General features: G+C 38.3%; 2 protein-coding genes across 2 annotated transcripts; both read right to left on the bottom strand.

Moving 5' to 3' along the window:
* Positions 1-2026: 2026 nt before the first annotated feature.
* LOC133976574 (glucagon-1-like) lies at positions 2027-4565 on the bottom strand. The gene is made up of 6 exons (XM_062414799.1): positions 4449-4565; positions 4233-4339; positions 3312-3467; positions 2828-2944; positions 2164-2307; positions 2027-2051 (listed from the first exon to the last, which is right to left on the bottom strand). The coding sequence occupies exons 2-6, from the start codon at positions 4328-4330 to the stop codon at positions 2027-2029; spliced, it is 540 nt and encodes a 179-aa protein (XP_062270783.1). The 5' UTR covers positions 4331-4339; positions 4449-4565.
* Positions 4566-6622: 2057 nt separating this feature from the next.
* Positions 6623-16944, bottom strand: LOC133976508 (dipeptidyl peptidase 4-like). Its single transcript, XM_062414728.1, has 26 exons — positions 16511-16944; positions 16308-16395; positions 15637-15735; positions 14202-14293; positions 13991-14065; positions 13845-13897; positions 13477-13549; positions 13166-13286; positions 12468-12622; positions 12285-12382; positions 12056-12185; positions 11542-11580; positions 10851-10949; positions 10644-10714; positions 10476-10529; positions 10268-10386; positions 10124-10171; positions 9925-10023; positions 9474-9543; positions 9184-9378; positions 8922-8976; positions 8618-8717; positions 8461-8519; positions 8285-8357; positions 7352-7425; positions 6623-7216 (listed from the first exon to the last, which is right to left on the bottom strand). Exons 1-26 carry the CDS (start codon positions 16511-16513, stop codon positions 7124-7126), a joined length of 2235 nt encoding a protein of 744 aa, XP_062270712.1. The 5' UTR covers positions 16514-16944; the 3' UTR covers positions 6623-7123.
* Between the last annotated feature and the right edge of the window lie 966 nt (positions 16945-17910).

Genomic DNA, 17910 nt, shown 5'->3' with positions numbered 1-17910 from the left:
ATGTAAAATGTTACTAATATATTACTAACATGACGTCAGTGTTGAAGGCAGGGTTTTGTTGTAGATGTTTTTTTTCCCATTGTCTAATTGATGGTTCTTAGTTGAAATAGAGAAACTAATAATGGGTCAAAATTATATCAATATCAAATGTTTTGACCACTTCTGTGTGGAATTCTGCCTTAAATTTGGTAGTGATAGCTGTACACTTTCTGTTGAATAATTTAAGTCACCTGTATAAAAAACTATCAGTTCAAATCTGTTGTTAAATTGTAATTTGTTTCATGAGGATGAGAGAACGAGTGCGTGAGAGCATAAATAAAGTTATTAAACCAACTCTGATGAAATGATGTGCTGCTTTATTGATCTCCATGCTTGGCACGGGTTCACAGAGACGTCAGAGGTCAGCTAGTGAGCAGCACCTCAAGATATTAGATGTTTTCTGACATAGGTCATTCTAACTGTGCTACTGTATACAGATTTTTTTTTTCTAGTATTGTACTATCCTGTATTTCCCTAGAGTACTCTCCAAATAGAGTGTCTGTACTGTGCAGTTATGCCTCCCTGTCTCCACCTTTGACCTCAGGAGCTCTAAGCCTTTGGCCTCATGGGAGATAGAGAGCAGAGAGCACCCTCCACCCTCAGGCTGAAGTTCCTCCTGCCTCCATATGGCAGGAGGTACTGGAGGTGCCTGTATCTCTGGCCTGTGATGCTGGGGCTGATGCTCCCAGAGAGACTACCATCCTTGTGTAAAACAACTGCAGAGTTCACAGTATGAAGTATTATTACAAGTCAAGAATATAGTTGGAGGAATATGTAAAGTAAGTTTCACTCCTTCAGGCATGCGTTAAGTTGGATTGTTTCCCTGATTCCTGACATGAAGGACTTGGAACAAATGAACTTTTGAGTAATTGTCTTGTATGTGTTTTATTTTAATATTAATATTTAATTTTACTCCTACACTGAAATATTCCATAAAAAGCTAAAGGCTAATTCCCTGGATTTTTTAAAATCTTGTATTTCTTTCCCAAAAATCATGGTTTCCACAACAGTGTGCTGGAGTAATTCAGCTTTGAAGCTGCTCCTTGTGTTTGTACTCCTTGCTCCATGCTGAATCAAGACAGTGAGATGTAGCTGAAATCTCCTAATCACTGATAATGGAGCCCTTATGCTTGCAGTACTGTATTATATACTCTTCTCTCATAAATCTCTCTAAAACTAGACAGCTTGTTTGTAACTGTTTATAACACGTTTTCCTCAATCTTACTCTGAGCAACGGGGTCCTCAATCAACAGACTCAGATTTGTTATTTCACATGAGAGATTTTCTGGTTTTTTGTTTGTTTATGCTCTTCTCAATAATTAATGATCTGAGGTGGGGAAGACTGTTGGGAAAAGGTGATGTCATCTCTGCGCACTAATCCAGATGTGGCAACATTCGAGTCAAAATCTGAGCTTCCTTCTGACGAGAATACTCCTTTTCTGAACTCTATCTGTGATTGTTGCACATTTAATATTGATTTTTTTTATTTTAGATGGAAATCTGTAAGACTGACATTATCTCAGCACCTCATTTAAATACCACTATCTCACACCAACACATCAAGTCTGAACTCTTGTATTTGCACATGAGACTGATGCCACAAACACACCATGAAAATCTTTATTTTTTGCAGAGCGGATTAATAATATGCAATGAAAACCATATACATTACATGTGTTTTCTGTAGGCCTACCTGAGATTGAACTTTTTTTGTGTTCTTGTTTTCACCTTAAAAATATAGAAAATAATTTAAATTTGTAGAAAAAATATGCCCTCAATTTCATCTCTTCTCTCTGGTGCACCATAAAACCTATGGAAGAGTAGTCATTTTTTTTTTTGTATCATCGCATCACATCGTGAAGTAAAAAAAGACTTAAAAATTTAAATATAGCGTTGACATTACAACATGCAAAGCAGTATGGCTTTCTGTTCCTCTTGTATATGGCTTTCTGTGCAGCACACACAGGGATTCCTTGAAGAGCGCGTCTCATTGGTCCACTTCCCTTTTCTTACTGCAAAAGAGAGAAAATCACGATCACCTCTGACATGTAAAAACAGACCTCTAGCAATCATCAGATTAGTGTTTTTAGATAGTGGAACCTCAACCACGTGACTCAGTTTTACCTCTCCCCTGATGGTTTGGAGGCCATGACCCAAAGTAAATATTCCTTGGCAGCCATGGAGTCCAGGACCTTGTTCACATCACTGGTGAAGCTTCCATCTACATGCCTCCTGCTGAACGCCCCACCCCGCCTGTCCATTTCAGATCTGAGTGTGTACACAGGCGCACAATGTAAACACTGCCCATTAAAGGGTCAGCAACCCTCCGATGTGGAAACCTGCCATTTGCATTCTCATGTGTGATCAAAAAAAACATTATTTCCATCAGAAAATCATCATTAGTAGTTTTTTTTTTAATCATTTAATGATTGATATTTGAAGACATTGTGCTGTTGTGATCATTTCATGATTTGGTCATTTTCTGGTTTTGTGTAAGAAGTAATCATTCACACGATCATCACACAATATAGGAACATATCAATCAACGCGGTGAAAAAGTTCAGGTGATTTATTTTAGCACAACCACAAAGAACATCCAGAAAGAAAAAAAAAAAGCAAAGAAAGGAAAAAAGGTGAAGTGGCGCAACAAGCAGTTGATTAGCTCTCTCTGTCTGAATCAAGATGTCTCTGTCTCTCTCGTCATGGTGGAATCAGACACAGCGAGGCTTTTTTTTTTTTTTTGGTACTGTAGGAGTAGAAGGAGGAAGGAGGAGGAGGGGCAGCCTACTCTCTTCTGACTTGTCCAGATTTGAGCCTAGCGACAAAGTCTTTGATTGCCTGGTCCTTGAGGTAGGAGCTCACGTCGCTGGTGAAGGTCCCATCTGCGTGGCGCTTTTCTGCGGCACTAAAAACAAACAGCAACACTCAGCCAGAATAGCTGCAATACAGTATATAGTATGTAATAATTTGAAACTTTAAAAAAAAAACATTATTTTTTAGTCTGAAATAAAACACGTCTCTGTTTAGCAGTATATTTAAGTCGAATTTTTAAGGTACTTTACTTAGGTATAGTCATAGATTTAAGCAGGAAATATTGTACTTTAAACAGTGATTCCAACATCTGGAGCTTGTGTTTCATTGTTCAAGAAAAAGTGTCAATAGGTCTTTTAACAACACACATATTTCTCCCTGGTGGAGACCAATAAAGTAACCTAACCTAACCACATCTTCTATGATCGTCATGGTAACTTTGGTATGAATTTCACACTGACCCGCTTCTCTTGTTGTTCATCAGCCACCGAACAAAGTCCTGCGCCTTCCTGTCCTCCAGGTATTTGCTGTAGTCGTTTGAGAACGTTCCCTCCGAATGTCTCTTCATGTTCGACAGCTCCCCCGGCTCGTCCCCTAACGTGTCATCTTCCTCGAAACTACGGGAGGGTGAGCACATTCTGAACATCACGTGCGTTTTGATTTTAAAATGTTGTAAAGTATGTTACATGAGGACTTCCCACAGCACAGCACCACACTTATACTTTCAAATACCCCTTAGATTTTTAAAAATACTTTATTATTACTGATTTCAAATTTCACCAACAACATTAGTTAGATTTCACCAAATTCTCTCTAGCACGTTGAATTATATTCATTATATTCATTTGGGGTAATAAAATGCTGCATCTGTATTTCTCTAGCTTATCTTTATTTTAGACATTTGATATTTTGCCACATCATAATTTCTTTGGAGAAAGTGTATCAGAGGATGTAGAGTACATCATCAACTGTGTCTAATGTCTTTGAAGTAACTACATTTTAAGTTAGAATAATGATCCCATTATTTGGCTATTTTTTGGAGAAACAGATTGTGTTAATTGTCATATATTTCTTTGAAAACTTTAAGATCAAACTGTGCTGACTCTCAGGCCATTTTGTGATTGCTTCCATTTAAAACAACTCATTTATACATTCATTTGAACTATAATATAGCCAGATTCATCATAAAGTTTTCACTCTCCAAGTCTTGGATATTAGCAGATATTGTGTGAGAGAATTTGTAGTTTCTGTACTCCAAATATTACATTTGAATCCAAATCCTAAAGTACTAAAAAAGTGGCAAAACTTGTGTTTCCTTAAACTAAATTTAAACAAAAACGTAACCTCAGTAAGTTTACATGTAGTTTATCTTTTGAATGTACCTTGAGCTGTCATCAGCCTCCTGCAGAGGAACCTGCCAGCTGCTCTGGACAAAGCCGAGGACCAAAAGGATGCCAGCGAGGGAGTAGATGCTTTTCATTGTTATAACCTATTCCACAGATCGGCACACACACATAGAAACAAAAGAGAGAGTTCACGTCTTGGATCAGAAAGGCTGAAGAGAAGTGATTTCACCTTTGCGACAAAACACAACTCACCCTTTCTTCTTTCCTTCCTTTCAAAGAACCGGTGCCGTTTAGTTCCTCTGCTTGTTCCTGGCGTCTGTATCTAACCACCCTGTCTTGCTTCGTGGTCTTATATACTGTTAAAGGTGGAGGGAGGATGGGTCTGCTCAGGTGGGCCAATTTCATCACTCTGCCAGGACCACCTGTTATTCTCAACCCATTAGACACGGGCCCCTTCGCATCGGCCGAATCAACAAGCCGAGCATTTGTCCAGAAAGGAAAGACGCCATTCATGCGTGATGCCAGCTGGTACTTAGGTGTTAAGATCAAACAATCGCGGCTCATCCTGTCAAACAGAAAGTAGAGAAGATGCTTTAATGTGCTACTGTGTCATCATGATGGGAAGCGATATGCGTGTGTTCATGAAGGGAAGATGAGTCAGTATTTGTGGATCCTTTCCGATCAAATTTAGAAGATGGGAAACATTGACTGCTTTTTTGCATCAGTGGCAGTTATCTGTGGTTTACAAGGGGCCATTGTTCAATAAAAATGGATGCACTCACATTCAGTATCAATCAATTTAGTCCTATATATTGTATGTGTTGGAAAAAAACACCTAAGTATTTCTCAGATATTATTTGATTTACTCGGATATGAATTTTATTTAGTACGTTAATCATCCTGAAATAACTTCTTACATTTCATTTTTAGCTAAATTAATGATTAGTGGAGGAATATTACTTATAATTAAGTAAAAGTGCCAATACCACAATGTGGATAAAGTATTATAACTAAACTAAATAACTAAATATTGTAAGCAAAATGTGTTAAAAGTATGACACTCATTATATCTTTTTTCTCTTTTTTAATGCCCAATACTGTGCAATATTAGTATTTCATGCATACTACTAATTTCAATTCAACTGTGCAATATACATATAATATACTTTTTTTCACTTTAATATTTGCAATAACAATATTATCTCTGGTATATTACCACTCAATACCAATATTACTCCTGTAAATAATGTAAATAATGTCACGATTATTTTATTATATATTTATTACTATTATTGTTCTTACTGCTTTTTGTACTTATTATTTATTGTTCTTTATTCTTTTTCTTATTGCTGCTCTTCTATTCTATTTTATTGTCCACTTGCTGCTGTAATAATGCAAATGTCCCCATTGTGGGACTAATAAAGGAATATATTATATTTTATAATTATAATAACTCATTGTATATTTTGAATGTAAAATGTTCATCTAAGAAGTTGGTGTCAAATAAATGTAGTGGGTTAAAAAGTATTCTTTTTCCATCTCAAATGTAGTACATTAAAAGTATAAAGTAGCCTAAAATGGAAATACTCTAGTACCTCAATATATAAATATATTACTTTCCATCACTTAAACTCTTTTCTTCTTTGTCTGATATAATTCCAATTGGCCTTCATGAGCAATAATTCAATACACTTGAGCCTAGTATTCAGAATAAACACCTCCTTTGCCAATGATTATATCTTCTCCTCCTGATCTCGTTAAACCTTTAATTAAATAAACCTGTGACTGTTTAACAGCTTTAAATCAAGATAACCTGTTGGAAAACAAGACAGAGAGCTTATTAAGCTCTGTGAGACTGCATTTAATCAAAGTAAGTTGCACTCTACTTTACATTCGCTTTTTAGCCTTAATGCAAAATACAACTGACACTGTTGAAAAGTCAGGGGATCACCAAAGTTATTACAGCTCCTCCTGAGGCTAACATGAATGTCTGTACCAATGAATCCAATAGCTGAGGAATCATTTCACTCAAAACCCATAAATGTGAACCTCATAGTGGTGTTAAATGAAACATCAGGGGATCTCCATTAGTCAAGTCATTAGGATATATCCTCGGGGAAATATCTGTACAAATTGAGTCCATCTCTAGAGCCGTGCTGCTACTTTAGCTAAAAAAACCAAACCAAGATTCAACTGTATTCAATAACTTCTGACCAATCTTGTCATTTTTATCTCAGGTCCAGATAAGTTATCTTCTCACGGCTCAATCAATCAAGTCCCACTCTAACACACCTGATTCTAATAATGAAGTCGTTATCAAGCAGCTGAAGCCTGAAGACTCTTGGTTCATCATCACTGTGTAGTATTCAGGTGAGTGTTTCAGTATGTTTGGTTATTTCCATTTTAAAAAGCAGATGAAGCACATACAAAGTTCTTAACAATTTTATTATTTTAAAAAACAATAATTACATTTAACAGTCAACACTCATGAATTAGGTAAACTGTATAAAATTACTGTGGTGCATTTTATTTCAGTGCGTACAATACCGAAGTACAGCTTCACTGTTCAACCTTCACATAAATCTATATCTCAAGTCCAGCGATGGCCTCTTTAGAAGTTAAATAAATGAAACAAACTTTTGGTTATAACTGCCAGAGGAGCTGTTTCATCTGACTAAATATAAGCAAGAAAATATAAACAAAAAAGCTCTTCCAAAGAGAAATTTCACTTCCATTAAAGCAACAGCAAAACACAGAAAGATTTAAATATAGACCACTTCAAGTTTCTGTTCATAAAGGAGTACATTTGAAAATGAAATAAAGTACTAATAATCAAGCTTTGCATTTACAATTATAAATCCTTATCACAAAAAAATGATTCTTTATTCATGAGGCAATGAAATCAGATCTTGGTGATCCAGTTAACTTCATGCAAAGCACCTCTGTAGGAAGTGAGTCATGTGGGTGTAGACGTGTTGATAGGCCGAACCGCCGAGCCCATGATCCTTGTCCGTGTACCACTGAGTGAAGATGACAAACATGATTATGAGTATTTATTTATACGTATTTTTTTTAATGATTATTTGACAGACAGATTCTTCAGAAAGCACAATGTCCTGCAGTGATTCCACTTTTGGACTTTCCATATTACTCACCATGGCTTCAAAGTCCACCTGCTCCTCCACCAGAGCTTCAGAGATCTCGGCCGCCTGCTGGAAATGAACGTTGTCTAGAAAAACACAGCAAATAAAATGAAGGTAAGGCTTTTGTGTGTATTAGAATAAATGAGATATCTTGAGAGGAAAGTGGTTATTTATGACTGAGGGTGGTTCTATTAGGAAAGGTCACCAAGTCCAACAATTCAGCTGGTTAGTTTAGCTTAGCTCAGCATATAAGAGCTAGAAGCAGGGGGGATTGGCTGGACTGGCTCTGTCCAAATGTAAAAAAATCTGCCTAAATCTCACCCATTAAGACTTTATAGCTCATTGAGATATTATCCATACAAAACCCAAAATATAAAAATGACAACCTCTGGTTTTATGGTTTCTTGTGGGAACTATTTTCTTTGGCCGAGACCGATGGAGTTTCCACCTGCTGCCTTACAACCTCATGGTGATGACAAAACCCATACACTGCATTACATACAGTGTCTATTATTAGTCTTCATTACCATAAAGAACTAATTAACTAAGTAGAGGACCCCTTCATATGTTTTCTTCCAGGTGACTGGAACCAGGTTGCCAGTTTTATATTTTAATATTTTTTACTTTTGCATTAAATTTTAGCCTAAATTGTATTTATGCTACTTCACTTATAATAAGTTGTTGTTTATGAATTGCATTGGTACTCAAAAAACTTAAATTTGTAGGTTAGACCAGCTATAATCAGAACCTCTTCTTTTAAATATTTCCATCGCTTGCTCTGACACTATTGTCCTTCTGGAAAACTCAGAAATCAGAAAGTATGTTATGTTACTATGACAACCAGCATCTTAGCTGCATATAAGTGCATAATTAAATTGTAAAAAAAGTGAAATGAGCAAATCTTGTAGCACCTGATTGGTATTGTGATAAAAAACCAAAACTCACCATCAGCTGTTCCATGAACCAGAAGATACTGCACAGCATGGAAATTCTTTGCCCTGGCCGTTACTGTTGTGTTCTGCACACAATCAGATTGGTGTTTGTTGGTGAGCACAGGCAATAATATAGATACTTATAACCATCATAGACAAGAAGTGTTTGTGTGTGTGTGTGAAACTTACAGCATAGAATTCAGGATTTTCTTTAGGCTCAGTCATGTAGCGCTCTGTATAGATGGAATCTAGAAAAAACAGATCATCGCAGATATCGTGTGTCATTACGGTGACTCTGCCGACTCTGGAAAGTGTTATTAATATAAAAAATACAAAAAAAAAATACCATAATAGTCCCACTTGGAGACAGGAGCAACTGCCATTCCACATTTAAAAACTCCACTGCCAGATCCCAAGACCATCGATGTCACATATCCACCATAAGACTGTGAAATATAGAAAGTCCATCATTGGAGCTCATTTCTGGTCTTGAGTAAAGACCAAGCACACTTACAGCAGGTTGAAACATTAACTTTCTTTTAAAGCTTATTTATTATCCTTTGAAATATGAAGTAATGTGTTGGATATTATTTAAGGAACATTAATTATTGCAGATTTTACTTTGATAAATGTGTTTTTAGACTACTTACCCAACCCCAAATAGCAACTCTGTCTTTGTCAATGAAGCCCATTTTGATGAATTCCCTAAAATATGAAAAAAATATCAATTACACGAGGGCAGGATCTGAACCGGACCTTGAGATCATTGCTTGTGACATCTCCATCTGGGAACATTTCAACCAGAGACACAAGTGAAATCCAGTTCTATCAAGCTTCCCTGGGGAAGGGTGAGGATGTTTGTTTGAGCGAGAGATGCACTGACTTGTCTAAACTGCTCCTCGCTCTCCTTACCTGGCCGCCGTTATCTGATCTTCCACCTCATAGGTTCCCAGACGTTTGTAGATTTCATGCATTATTGCGTCGCCTTGGAAACCGCTTCCTCTCCCGTCGAAGCTGGCGACGATGATTTTCTCGGTGCTGGCCAGATAGGAGGCCCAGCTCACCCTGTAGATGTAGTCTGCTTTCTGACTGCAAGGACCGGCGTACCTGGAGGGGTCGGACCAAAATCAGTTTATGAACTCTCCTTTTGAAAAGCTTTCATAAATGTATTTGAATGCTTATTTTTTTTGGGATATACTTACACATCTATTAGTAAGGGGTACTTCTTGGATTTATCAAAGCCAGGAGGCAAAAACATCTGGTACCAGAGATCTGTTCAAAATATGAACATCAGTAAAAAAAAACACAGCATTAATTAATTATTCTCAGTTTAAAAAAATAAATAAAATAGTATAGTATTTTATAAGCTTATCATGTTACATTTATTATGTGAAATATTTAGTATGTAAGTATGGTTAAAAATGTAGTACTGCATTCTCCTCAGAACTATAGTGCAGTAGAAAAAAACTGCATTTATTGAATATTAAATTAATGTTTTTTATGTGGTCAAGTATACCAAACTCAATAATCAATACAATAAAAAAAATTACCATTGAGTAGAAATATTCAAGTAAGTCACAAATACCTCAAATTTGAAATTAATACATGAGTAAAAGAATAAATAAATAATTAGTTGTTGCTGAATTGACTCACTGTATCCAGCTACTTTGATGGTGCCACGCTCCATGGTGGGCATGTGGATGTCAGCTATCAGGCCATTAAATTCTTGATTGTCTTCAAAGACCTTCACCTCTACACAAATGTAAAAAAATGAATAGAGAAAGCTCATGAGAATAAATATCGCCTTCTCCTTATAATTAGTTCGGCTTGAGTTACAGAATTTGCGACTTACCTTTGTCGATCTTGTTATCCATGAGAGTGTGGCGAGGAGTGTCGGGACCTTTGTGTAAAATGACAATAATATTATTTTAAATACAAACAGTGATATAGGGCAAAAGAAAAAGGGAAAGTGACAAAAGTATAAAGTGTGACTCACCACTGCAGCTCATACGGTAGAAGGATGCATCGTGGCTGAAGTAAGCAGAGTTGTACTGACACTTCTCTCCATACAACGCACAGGTTAGACATTTGATCTCTTTGGTCGCTTTGGTCCACCTGACACACAAGATACGCAGATACTGTAAATCTGAAGAAATGCTTTGCTATCATAACAATAGTATTAAACAGTAAAGTAAAGTCCTCACTTGTAAACATTCCTTCCTCCTGGCCTGCCGCCGTCTTGGTTACTAGAATAATATCTGTGGAATTAAATGGAATGAATTAGCGGCGAGAGAGACGTCAGACTCTGAAACACTGTCATAACTTCCAGGAGATAGAAAAGTGTGTGTGTGTGTGTATAGAATCCAACTTACACACTATCAGGAGTGACTTTCAGAATGTCAATGACTTCCCATTGTCCGCTGGTGATCGGCGAAGCGATGGTCTGCACGAATGAGTCAGAACAGAGTATACGTGGGTGAAAACAGCTTATAGAAAACCTACAAAATGTTGCTGTCGGCTCAGATGTGGCTGCTGAACTAGCCAGGTGTGATTAATACCGAGTGAATGGTTCTACCTACCTTCACCACATGATGGATGTGCTTGTACTTTGTACTGTCACTCATCAGCAGGTAATAGCTCGCATTGTCTGTGTCAAAAACTGGTTCTGGTGGAGAGAACTGGGAGGAACAAGTGTATTAGTATAGTGTTAAATATGTCATTATTCCATGTTTTTCTTATTGTCAAAAAAAAAGCTGTGAAAACACCAAAACCAACGATGTGTGAGTCAGTTTCTCAAGAATTCCAAACTTCTCTATTGTGTCTGTGGTTCCTGCTAAAGATATGAATCTTTTGAAAAGTAATTTCTCCTAAAACAACTGGGCATTATAGTTTGTAGCTAATTTTACACAAACAGAAGGAAATAGTGCATTTGTTGAGGACTATTTTCAGCGGTGGATTAATACATATTTGTTGACCCTGGCGTATTTCTAGCAGCAGGGTGGTATGTGTGAGACTGAGCCAAAATAAACCACAGTGTGTGTACGTGTGTGTGTGTGTGTGTGTGTGTGTGTTGATTGCTCACGATGATGAAGCAACATATGACCCGGTGCAGTAGTGTGACTCATGTGTTTTTGGACGACAATGTAAGTCTACAGCACCGAGGCATAAGATATCAGGCTTTGATACACATGGAACTTTTCATGGAATTTGTTGACAATGAGGAACAAAAATCTATATTAGATTTATCCTTTAACAGCATAAGAGACATACCCGTCCAATCCAACCGGTGGCGCTTCTAACCTCCAGAAGCTGTAAAGAGCATGATAGAGAAATGGTGTTAAAAGCTGTACTAAGTTTTAACTTGAGAAATTTGGAAAGTGGCAAGGCTGCTGTTAGCATGCTGACACGCTAGTAAGAAAGCAAAGGAAGTCTTCTAGCCAGTATGAAAAAAGAGGACCACTCACAGAGAATAATGAATCTGTCACTGTGCATGTAAACATGTGATTACAGACTTGGAAAAATGTGAACCTGTTCTTTTTAAATTGTTTACATGTAGCTAAATTGAGCCTGGCAGCTGAAGGGCAGCTGGTGTCACGTTACCTGACATGAGGGCAATTAAGTCAGAATAAAGATACAGGTCTATAAAAGCTGTATCTTTTTCCCAGGCTGTAAAAAGTTTTATTGCCGTTGAAATGATTAGTGCGAAAGGTAAAGTTGAATAACCCTCATTGCATTGTTTTCTTCACCGTTTCTCCGTTAAACCGGCGTATTTGTCCTGTTTTACCTCATCGGGAACCCAACTGGATCCGTTAAAGTTGTACATCTGAAGGATGAGGTGGTTTTGTAGTCTCCTCAGCCACTGGACGGCCAGACGTGTATCGGTCACCCAGGTAACAGTGGCCAAGTAGTGTTCACTGTGGGGGAAAAAAAAACCAAAACATGATCATCTGATTGTCTTGGCTGATATCAGTATATGCCACATATTTAACCACATAGTAGAAACTGTTCCATACAAGTTTTTGAATGCTGCTGGAACAACAACTTCAGCAATGTTGGTCGTGTTGTCAGTGTCCACAACAAACAGCTTCACAACAGGGTTGCTAGCACCTGGCTGCACGAGAAAAAGAAAGATACATCAGATAGTGATTCTAAGTGAGTGGAAATGTTGATAAAAAAGCCCTGGTTGGTTATCCCACCTTTGGATATGGAATGGAAACAGTGCTGGGGTACTGTTTATCTCCATACCAGGTGTACTCTATATGGGGCACCTCTGTGTCGTTGAACTCAGCATAAGCCACGTACTTCCCTCCAGGTGACCACCAAAAACCCTGATGGGACGAGAACATCTCCTCTGGGAGGGTGAGAGAGTGAAGCTGCGTTAGGGTACTTCACCGGTGCTTGCATGACCACACTGCAGCAGTAGGATTTTATTGTCATGTTTTCACTGCATCAAAAGAATTTCATCAGTCCTCCATTGGATAATTATTCAACCCTCTAACTTAAAAGAATATATTTTGATGAAACTACACTCTTTTCTTGAGTCGCCCCTCGGGTTTCAGATGTTCTAAATTCCTGTGTTTCCTGCTGTAATCATCAGTAGTGGAGGGAATCCTTAAAGATCACCTCCAGACATGTATTAAGACATACAAGCATTTTTTTTAATAAAAGAGCATAATTATAACTTTAAAATCCTTTCTTATTAAAAATTCCAGAACGGATGACACACGATGTTTCCTACTTCACTGTAAAGTCCGTTCTCAGTGTTTGTGCAGTATGAAGGTAAATGTGATGTTAGTATACGTCTTTATGTGGATAGTTGTATGTATTACTGTACTTGCCGCTGGTGTTCACAGTTGTATTTATAGATTGATTCCGTATGTCATGTGCCACTTACCCTCATACACCCAATCCGGGATCCCGTTAAAAATCTTATTCTCCTCGCCATTGGTAGTGACTTGCTGTGGCTGTGTCTGAGGACTGGTCTTTACATACACATTATTTCCCCAAACATAGGCCTATAAATTCAATACAGAAACACGAGTCAGACACACACAGCATACAGTTTGTTTCCTGAAACCTATTTGGAATCCCTTTTCCACAAGTGTTTAGGAAAGGTGGCGTCGGATAATCCATCACCTTCTTCAAAGCAGGACTGGCACTTAAAGTTATGTACATACGAGCAATCATTCGTCCGTCCAAGCTTACCAGTTTGTTTCCTTCGGGGGCCCAAGCAAAGTACTGGACTCCATGTGGAATGCCAGAGCTCGTCAGAAATACGCTGAAATGAAGCGAGGAAAAAAAACGCTTGAGAGATTTATGGATCTGTAGCGAGCTTTACTTTTCCAGCTGCAGCTGCACTCTTTCAAATATTCTCTAAACTGCTGCTGTAGTATTTTTATTCTTTTAAAAATTGAATCTACTTTGCATACATAACTTAGATCCAGATTTAGTAGATGCTTACATCTAGAGTGGCTTACATGATCATAAATGCATGTATTTATCCGTCCACTGGCATCCCAAAGCTTTTTGTAGATGTAAAAAGAAGTAAGAAAACTTAAACTTAAGGTACTTACTTATTTGTGCGGTCATAGAGTGAATACGTAGCAGTAAATGAATGCCTCCACAGCTAATGGGACCAAAAACAAAACAGGCTGTGTGATCGCTCAGCTTTTAAGATCAATCAGATTTGATATTCTATATGAATTAAAGATGAGATTACCTTGGAATAGTTGCTCATGAACGCAACGTATTTGCGGTCAGCAGACAGCTGGTAATCATAAGCATCTTTTTCCGCCTGAAAAAAAAACACAAACACTAGAGTTTCACAGACAACTCCTCACAACCTCGCAGACAACACTGCATTTGTTTTGGATGGCGGACACCATGCGGTTTATGTTGGCGCGCAGATGCACACAAGGAGTACAACTCACAAAGTTGTCTCTGCTCAAGAACTCCAATTGCTGTCCTGAGACCACGTTGTGAAGATAGACCACACCCTGAGACTTATGCAGATACTCATGATCTGTAGAGGGATAGGAAACAAATGATGCAAATCCCTACATGACATAAACAGAATCAAACATTTCATAATAAAAGGTGGAAAAGACACACTTGAGTAATGCAGATTGATACAGCGGGCGTGATGATTTAACGCATGAATTCCTGTGCTCACCGTTAAGAAATGAGCATTGCTTAATGCTTAAGGGCATACTCCACCTATTTATACATGAAGTTAGTCCACTCTTCACGAGGAGTACAGCTCAGCCTGGTAAAGTCGTTTTTATAATGTCATCTGTGACTCTGGAGGAGCTTTGTCAGTTTTGACCCCGATGAAATCATAATGATGTCACCAGGCTTTTCTTGAACCAGAAAGACTAAAACTGGAGGTATGGATTTAGAAAACATTTAGGGTCAGCGAGGATATAATGAAGCTGCAATATGGGAATTGTAGGATCCAGCATTTTTGACCCATGCTAGGGCTTTCCCTGCTTTGCTTTCTTCCATCTGTCCCAAAATGTATCTTTACATGTCACCAAATTAGCTGGGATCCAGCTAGATGGAAAAGGTCATCAGGTCAGCCTCTCTCAAAACAGAGCAGCACATGTTCTCATAGAAATGCGGCAGATTTATTGCGTTTTAGTTTTGTTGCTGTTGTTGAAAGAAGTGAAGTTAACATATAACAGGTGTTAGTTGATGAGTGAAAGCAGGCTAGACACACGTGCTTAAACATAAGTCAAGTGAGGAAGAAAGCCCTATTATTCATGTTGTAATGAGTCTGCAGAGCCCCTTCAAGTCCAAGTTTAATCAGTCAAGTTTGATAACATTTGGCTGCTCATGAATGCATTATATTTGTGCATAAAAGAACATGTGTGCTCAGAAGTTATGGATCTTATTAAAACATTCATTGTGCACATAAAATAATAACTTTCCTGACCTTCCATAGGAATCTGATTGTGACTCTGCAACTACACTATAGATTGTTGTTGATCATTGGATGAAGCAGCAACATGTGAATGTTTGCATCTGACTGGCACTTTGATTAAAAAAACAAAACAGCTTCATATGATACATCCTGCATTATTTCTTGCATTTAATCATCACAAGTGTTGCATTAATTATACATAACTTAAGCATGTCTTAAACTTTTATTGTGTTACCAACTGCACATGTAATAAATGACTCCCTGTACCCAACACGTGTATGAACACATATTTATCTAAGTGAATCAGTGACTAAGTGACAAAGTAAGATATTATAGCTGATGGATAATAAACCATCCTGAAGTCAGGTTTACAGTTTAGATGCCAGCACACACCCTATCACTCGTTTTCACAGGTTTAATTCTGACCATAAACTGTCTCCCACCTGAGATCCACCTCAAGTTGTAGGACTTTGGCTTCATCGTACTGTTGAAGACATCTTCCAGAGTGAAGGTTTTCTGATTCTTGTTACCGTCCTGATCCTCTGCAACACATGTCAGACAGTTAGTACAGTACTTGGCAGGGAACTGAAGGTCACAAGTTACAGATATGATATCATGTACACACATCAATACCATCGCCATAAAAGAAGGAGAAGCGCTGCAAAAGCTGTCACTGATAATGACCAGGGGAATATTGCTTACGTCAGTGCGTGCTTGGAGTATTTATGGGAAATATCATTGGACATATTGAATGAGTGTGGAAGCTATTTAAACACATGCGTATGTTGTATCAGACAAACTATAATTAGCACTTTGTGACATAAAGCAAACTGATTTACTCTATAAATGCAATAATAATGATGACAATGATGACGATGATGATGATGGTGATGATGATGATGATGATGATGATGATGATGATGATGATGATAAGTTCTACTCTTGGACATGGTCAGAGTTGAGTTGCTTCACACATCGTGCCATTTCAGAACTGTCCAAAAGGGTCGTGCGTAATGACGCGTGCGTAATGCCTTTCGGATGCGTTTAACGGCGCGTCAGACCACAGATGATGTATTAATATCAACATGTGAATCATTTAATAGCAAAGACTCACCATTCAAAAATATGGCCGTGGGCACCGCTATCAAAATGACGACGACTGCTACCCCAAAGACTCCGAGGACCACCTTGGCGATGGAAACCTGTTCAGGAGGTGAAGTCAACGGATAAAAGTCATGAAACCAGCTCCCAAAAAAAAAAGCTCGCTCCTACTTCAGAATAACATCGATGTGTGAGTATTAACAAACCACCACCAACCATTGTGTCTGCGCTGAGGAGAGAGTGTTCCAACCAATATGCGTCCAAATCACAACTCCATCGATCCAGCCGACTGCAAGCGCGGAGAAAAACCAAAGTTATGCGACACGCTGGCTTCCCTGTTAAATATTATCTCAACTCAAGTTTCAAAGGTAGGGCAATAAATGTCCAGCGGAGTAAAGTTCGTCAGGTTTGACGGTGCTCCCGCGTTTTGAGGAAGCTGCTTGACAAGCTGTTCCCCAAACTGTCCACTATTCAAAACAGTCATTCATTCAGCCGTCCAGATTGATCACCGCCAACTCCTTTAAGAATATGACCAAATCACTTCTTAAATGACTATATGAGTCGATGATCACCATGATTCCACTTATAAGTTTGAAGTAGTATTGAAAGATTTTAAAACTACAATATTGAGAATGTCTGCAGCCCAATAAGAAGGTTTATACTGTATATTAACAAATGCTGTAGTCTTGTCTAACGGGGAGTTATGGTTACTGAGTAAATAGCGTGCCTGTACAGTGAGCAGCCCCGGATATGAAACTGGCTCATCATACAGTAACTGTCATGCCGCTGGTAATACAAACAAACAAGTTTCCCATTCCTATTTAATACATGTGCACTAAAGAAAAACACAATCAAGCTGCTCTATGAAGTCATATTCAAATGGTAGAACATGCTGAAACATTCTGATATACAAGGGATAACTTACAAGCCATATTCAGTATTTAATAATACAGTTCTATCTATCTAACTGACAGGAACATGTAACACCTCATGTATGTGTTCAGTATGTACAGCACAGCAGGAGCTCCAGCAGCAGCAGCCCCTCAGTCTGCTGCAACCCCCCCCCCCCTCCCCTCCCCCCCTTACTCCTACCTGCTGCTTGCAGTGGCTTCAAGCAAGACTATGTAATTTTTGAAAGAAGGAATACCACATTCTTCTTCTTACATGTGAAAATCCTAATTCTTACGCAATAAATCTCACCCTTGCGCAATGCAGCGCGCTCAAGGGATTTGCTGATACAGCCTCACAGTCATTCATCTGTCACAGTATTGCCAATTCCTCCTTTGTGATCGGCACAGATTTGATAATAAGGCAAATGAGGAAAGCCTTGTGGCTGAAGAAGAAGATTTCGTGTCCTAAAGTTTGGTGAACTCAGTGAACTGGAGACAGAAAATACACAAAGATGCTCAACTGTTTTTGGCCTTTCTAGCATTGTGGCTCTATGGCAATGTCAGTCTGTCCATCTATTTGGTCCAGACTGAAATATGTCAACAACTATCGAATGGCTCTGACATGAAAATGTGTGTAGACATTCACGGCCCCCAGAGGATGAATCCTAAGAGGCAGTGAAAATATGTCAACACTGTACTAAACCGATTGGCATAACGTTTTGCACA

Source organism: Scomber scombrus, chromosome 24 (assembly GCF_963691925.1).
Source record: "Scomber scombrus chromosome 24, fScoSco1.1, whole genome shotgun sequence".
In the NCBI taxonomy this organism is placed as follows: Eukaryota; Metazoa; Chordata; class Actinopteri; order Scombriformes; family Scombridae; genus Scomber; species Scomber scombrus.
Note: the sequence above shows the minus strand (reverse complement) of the source record. Positions and strands in the feature narration are given on the sequence as shown.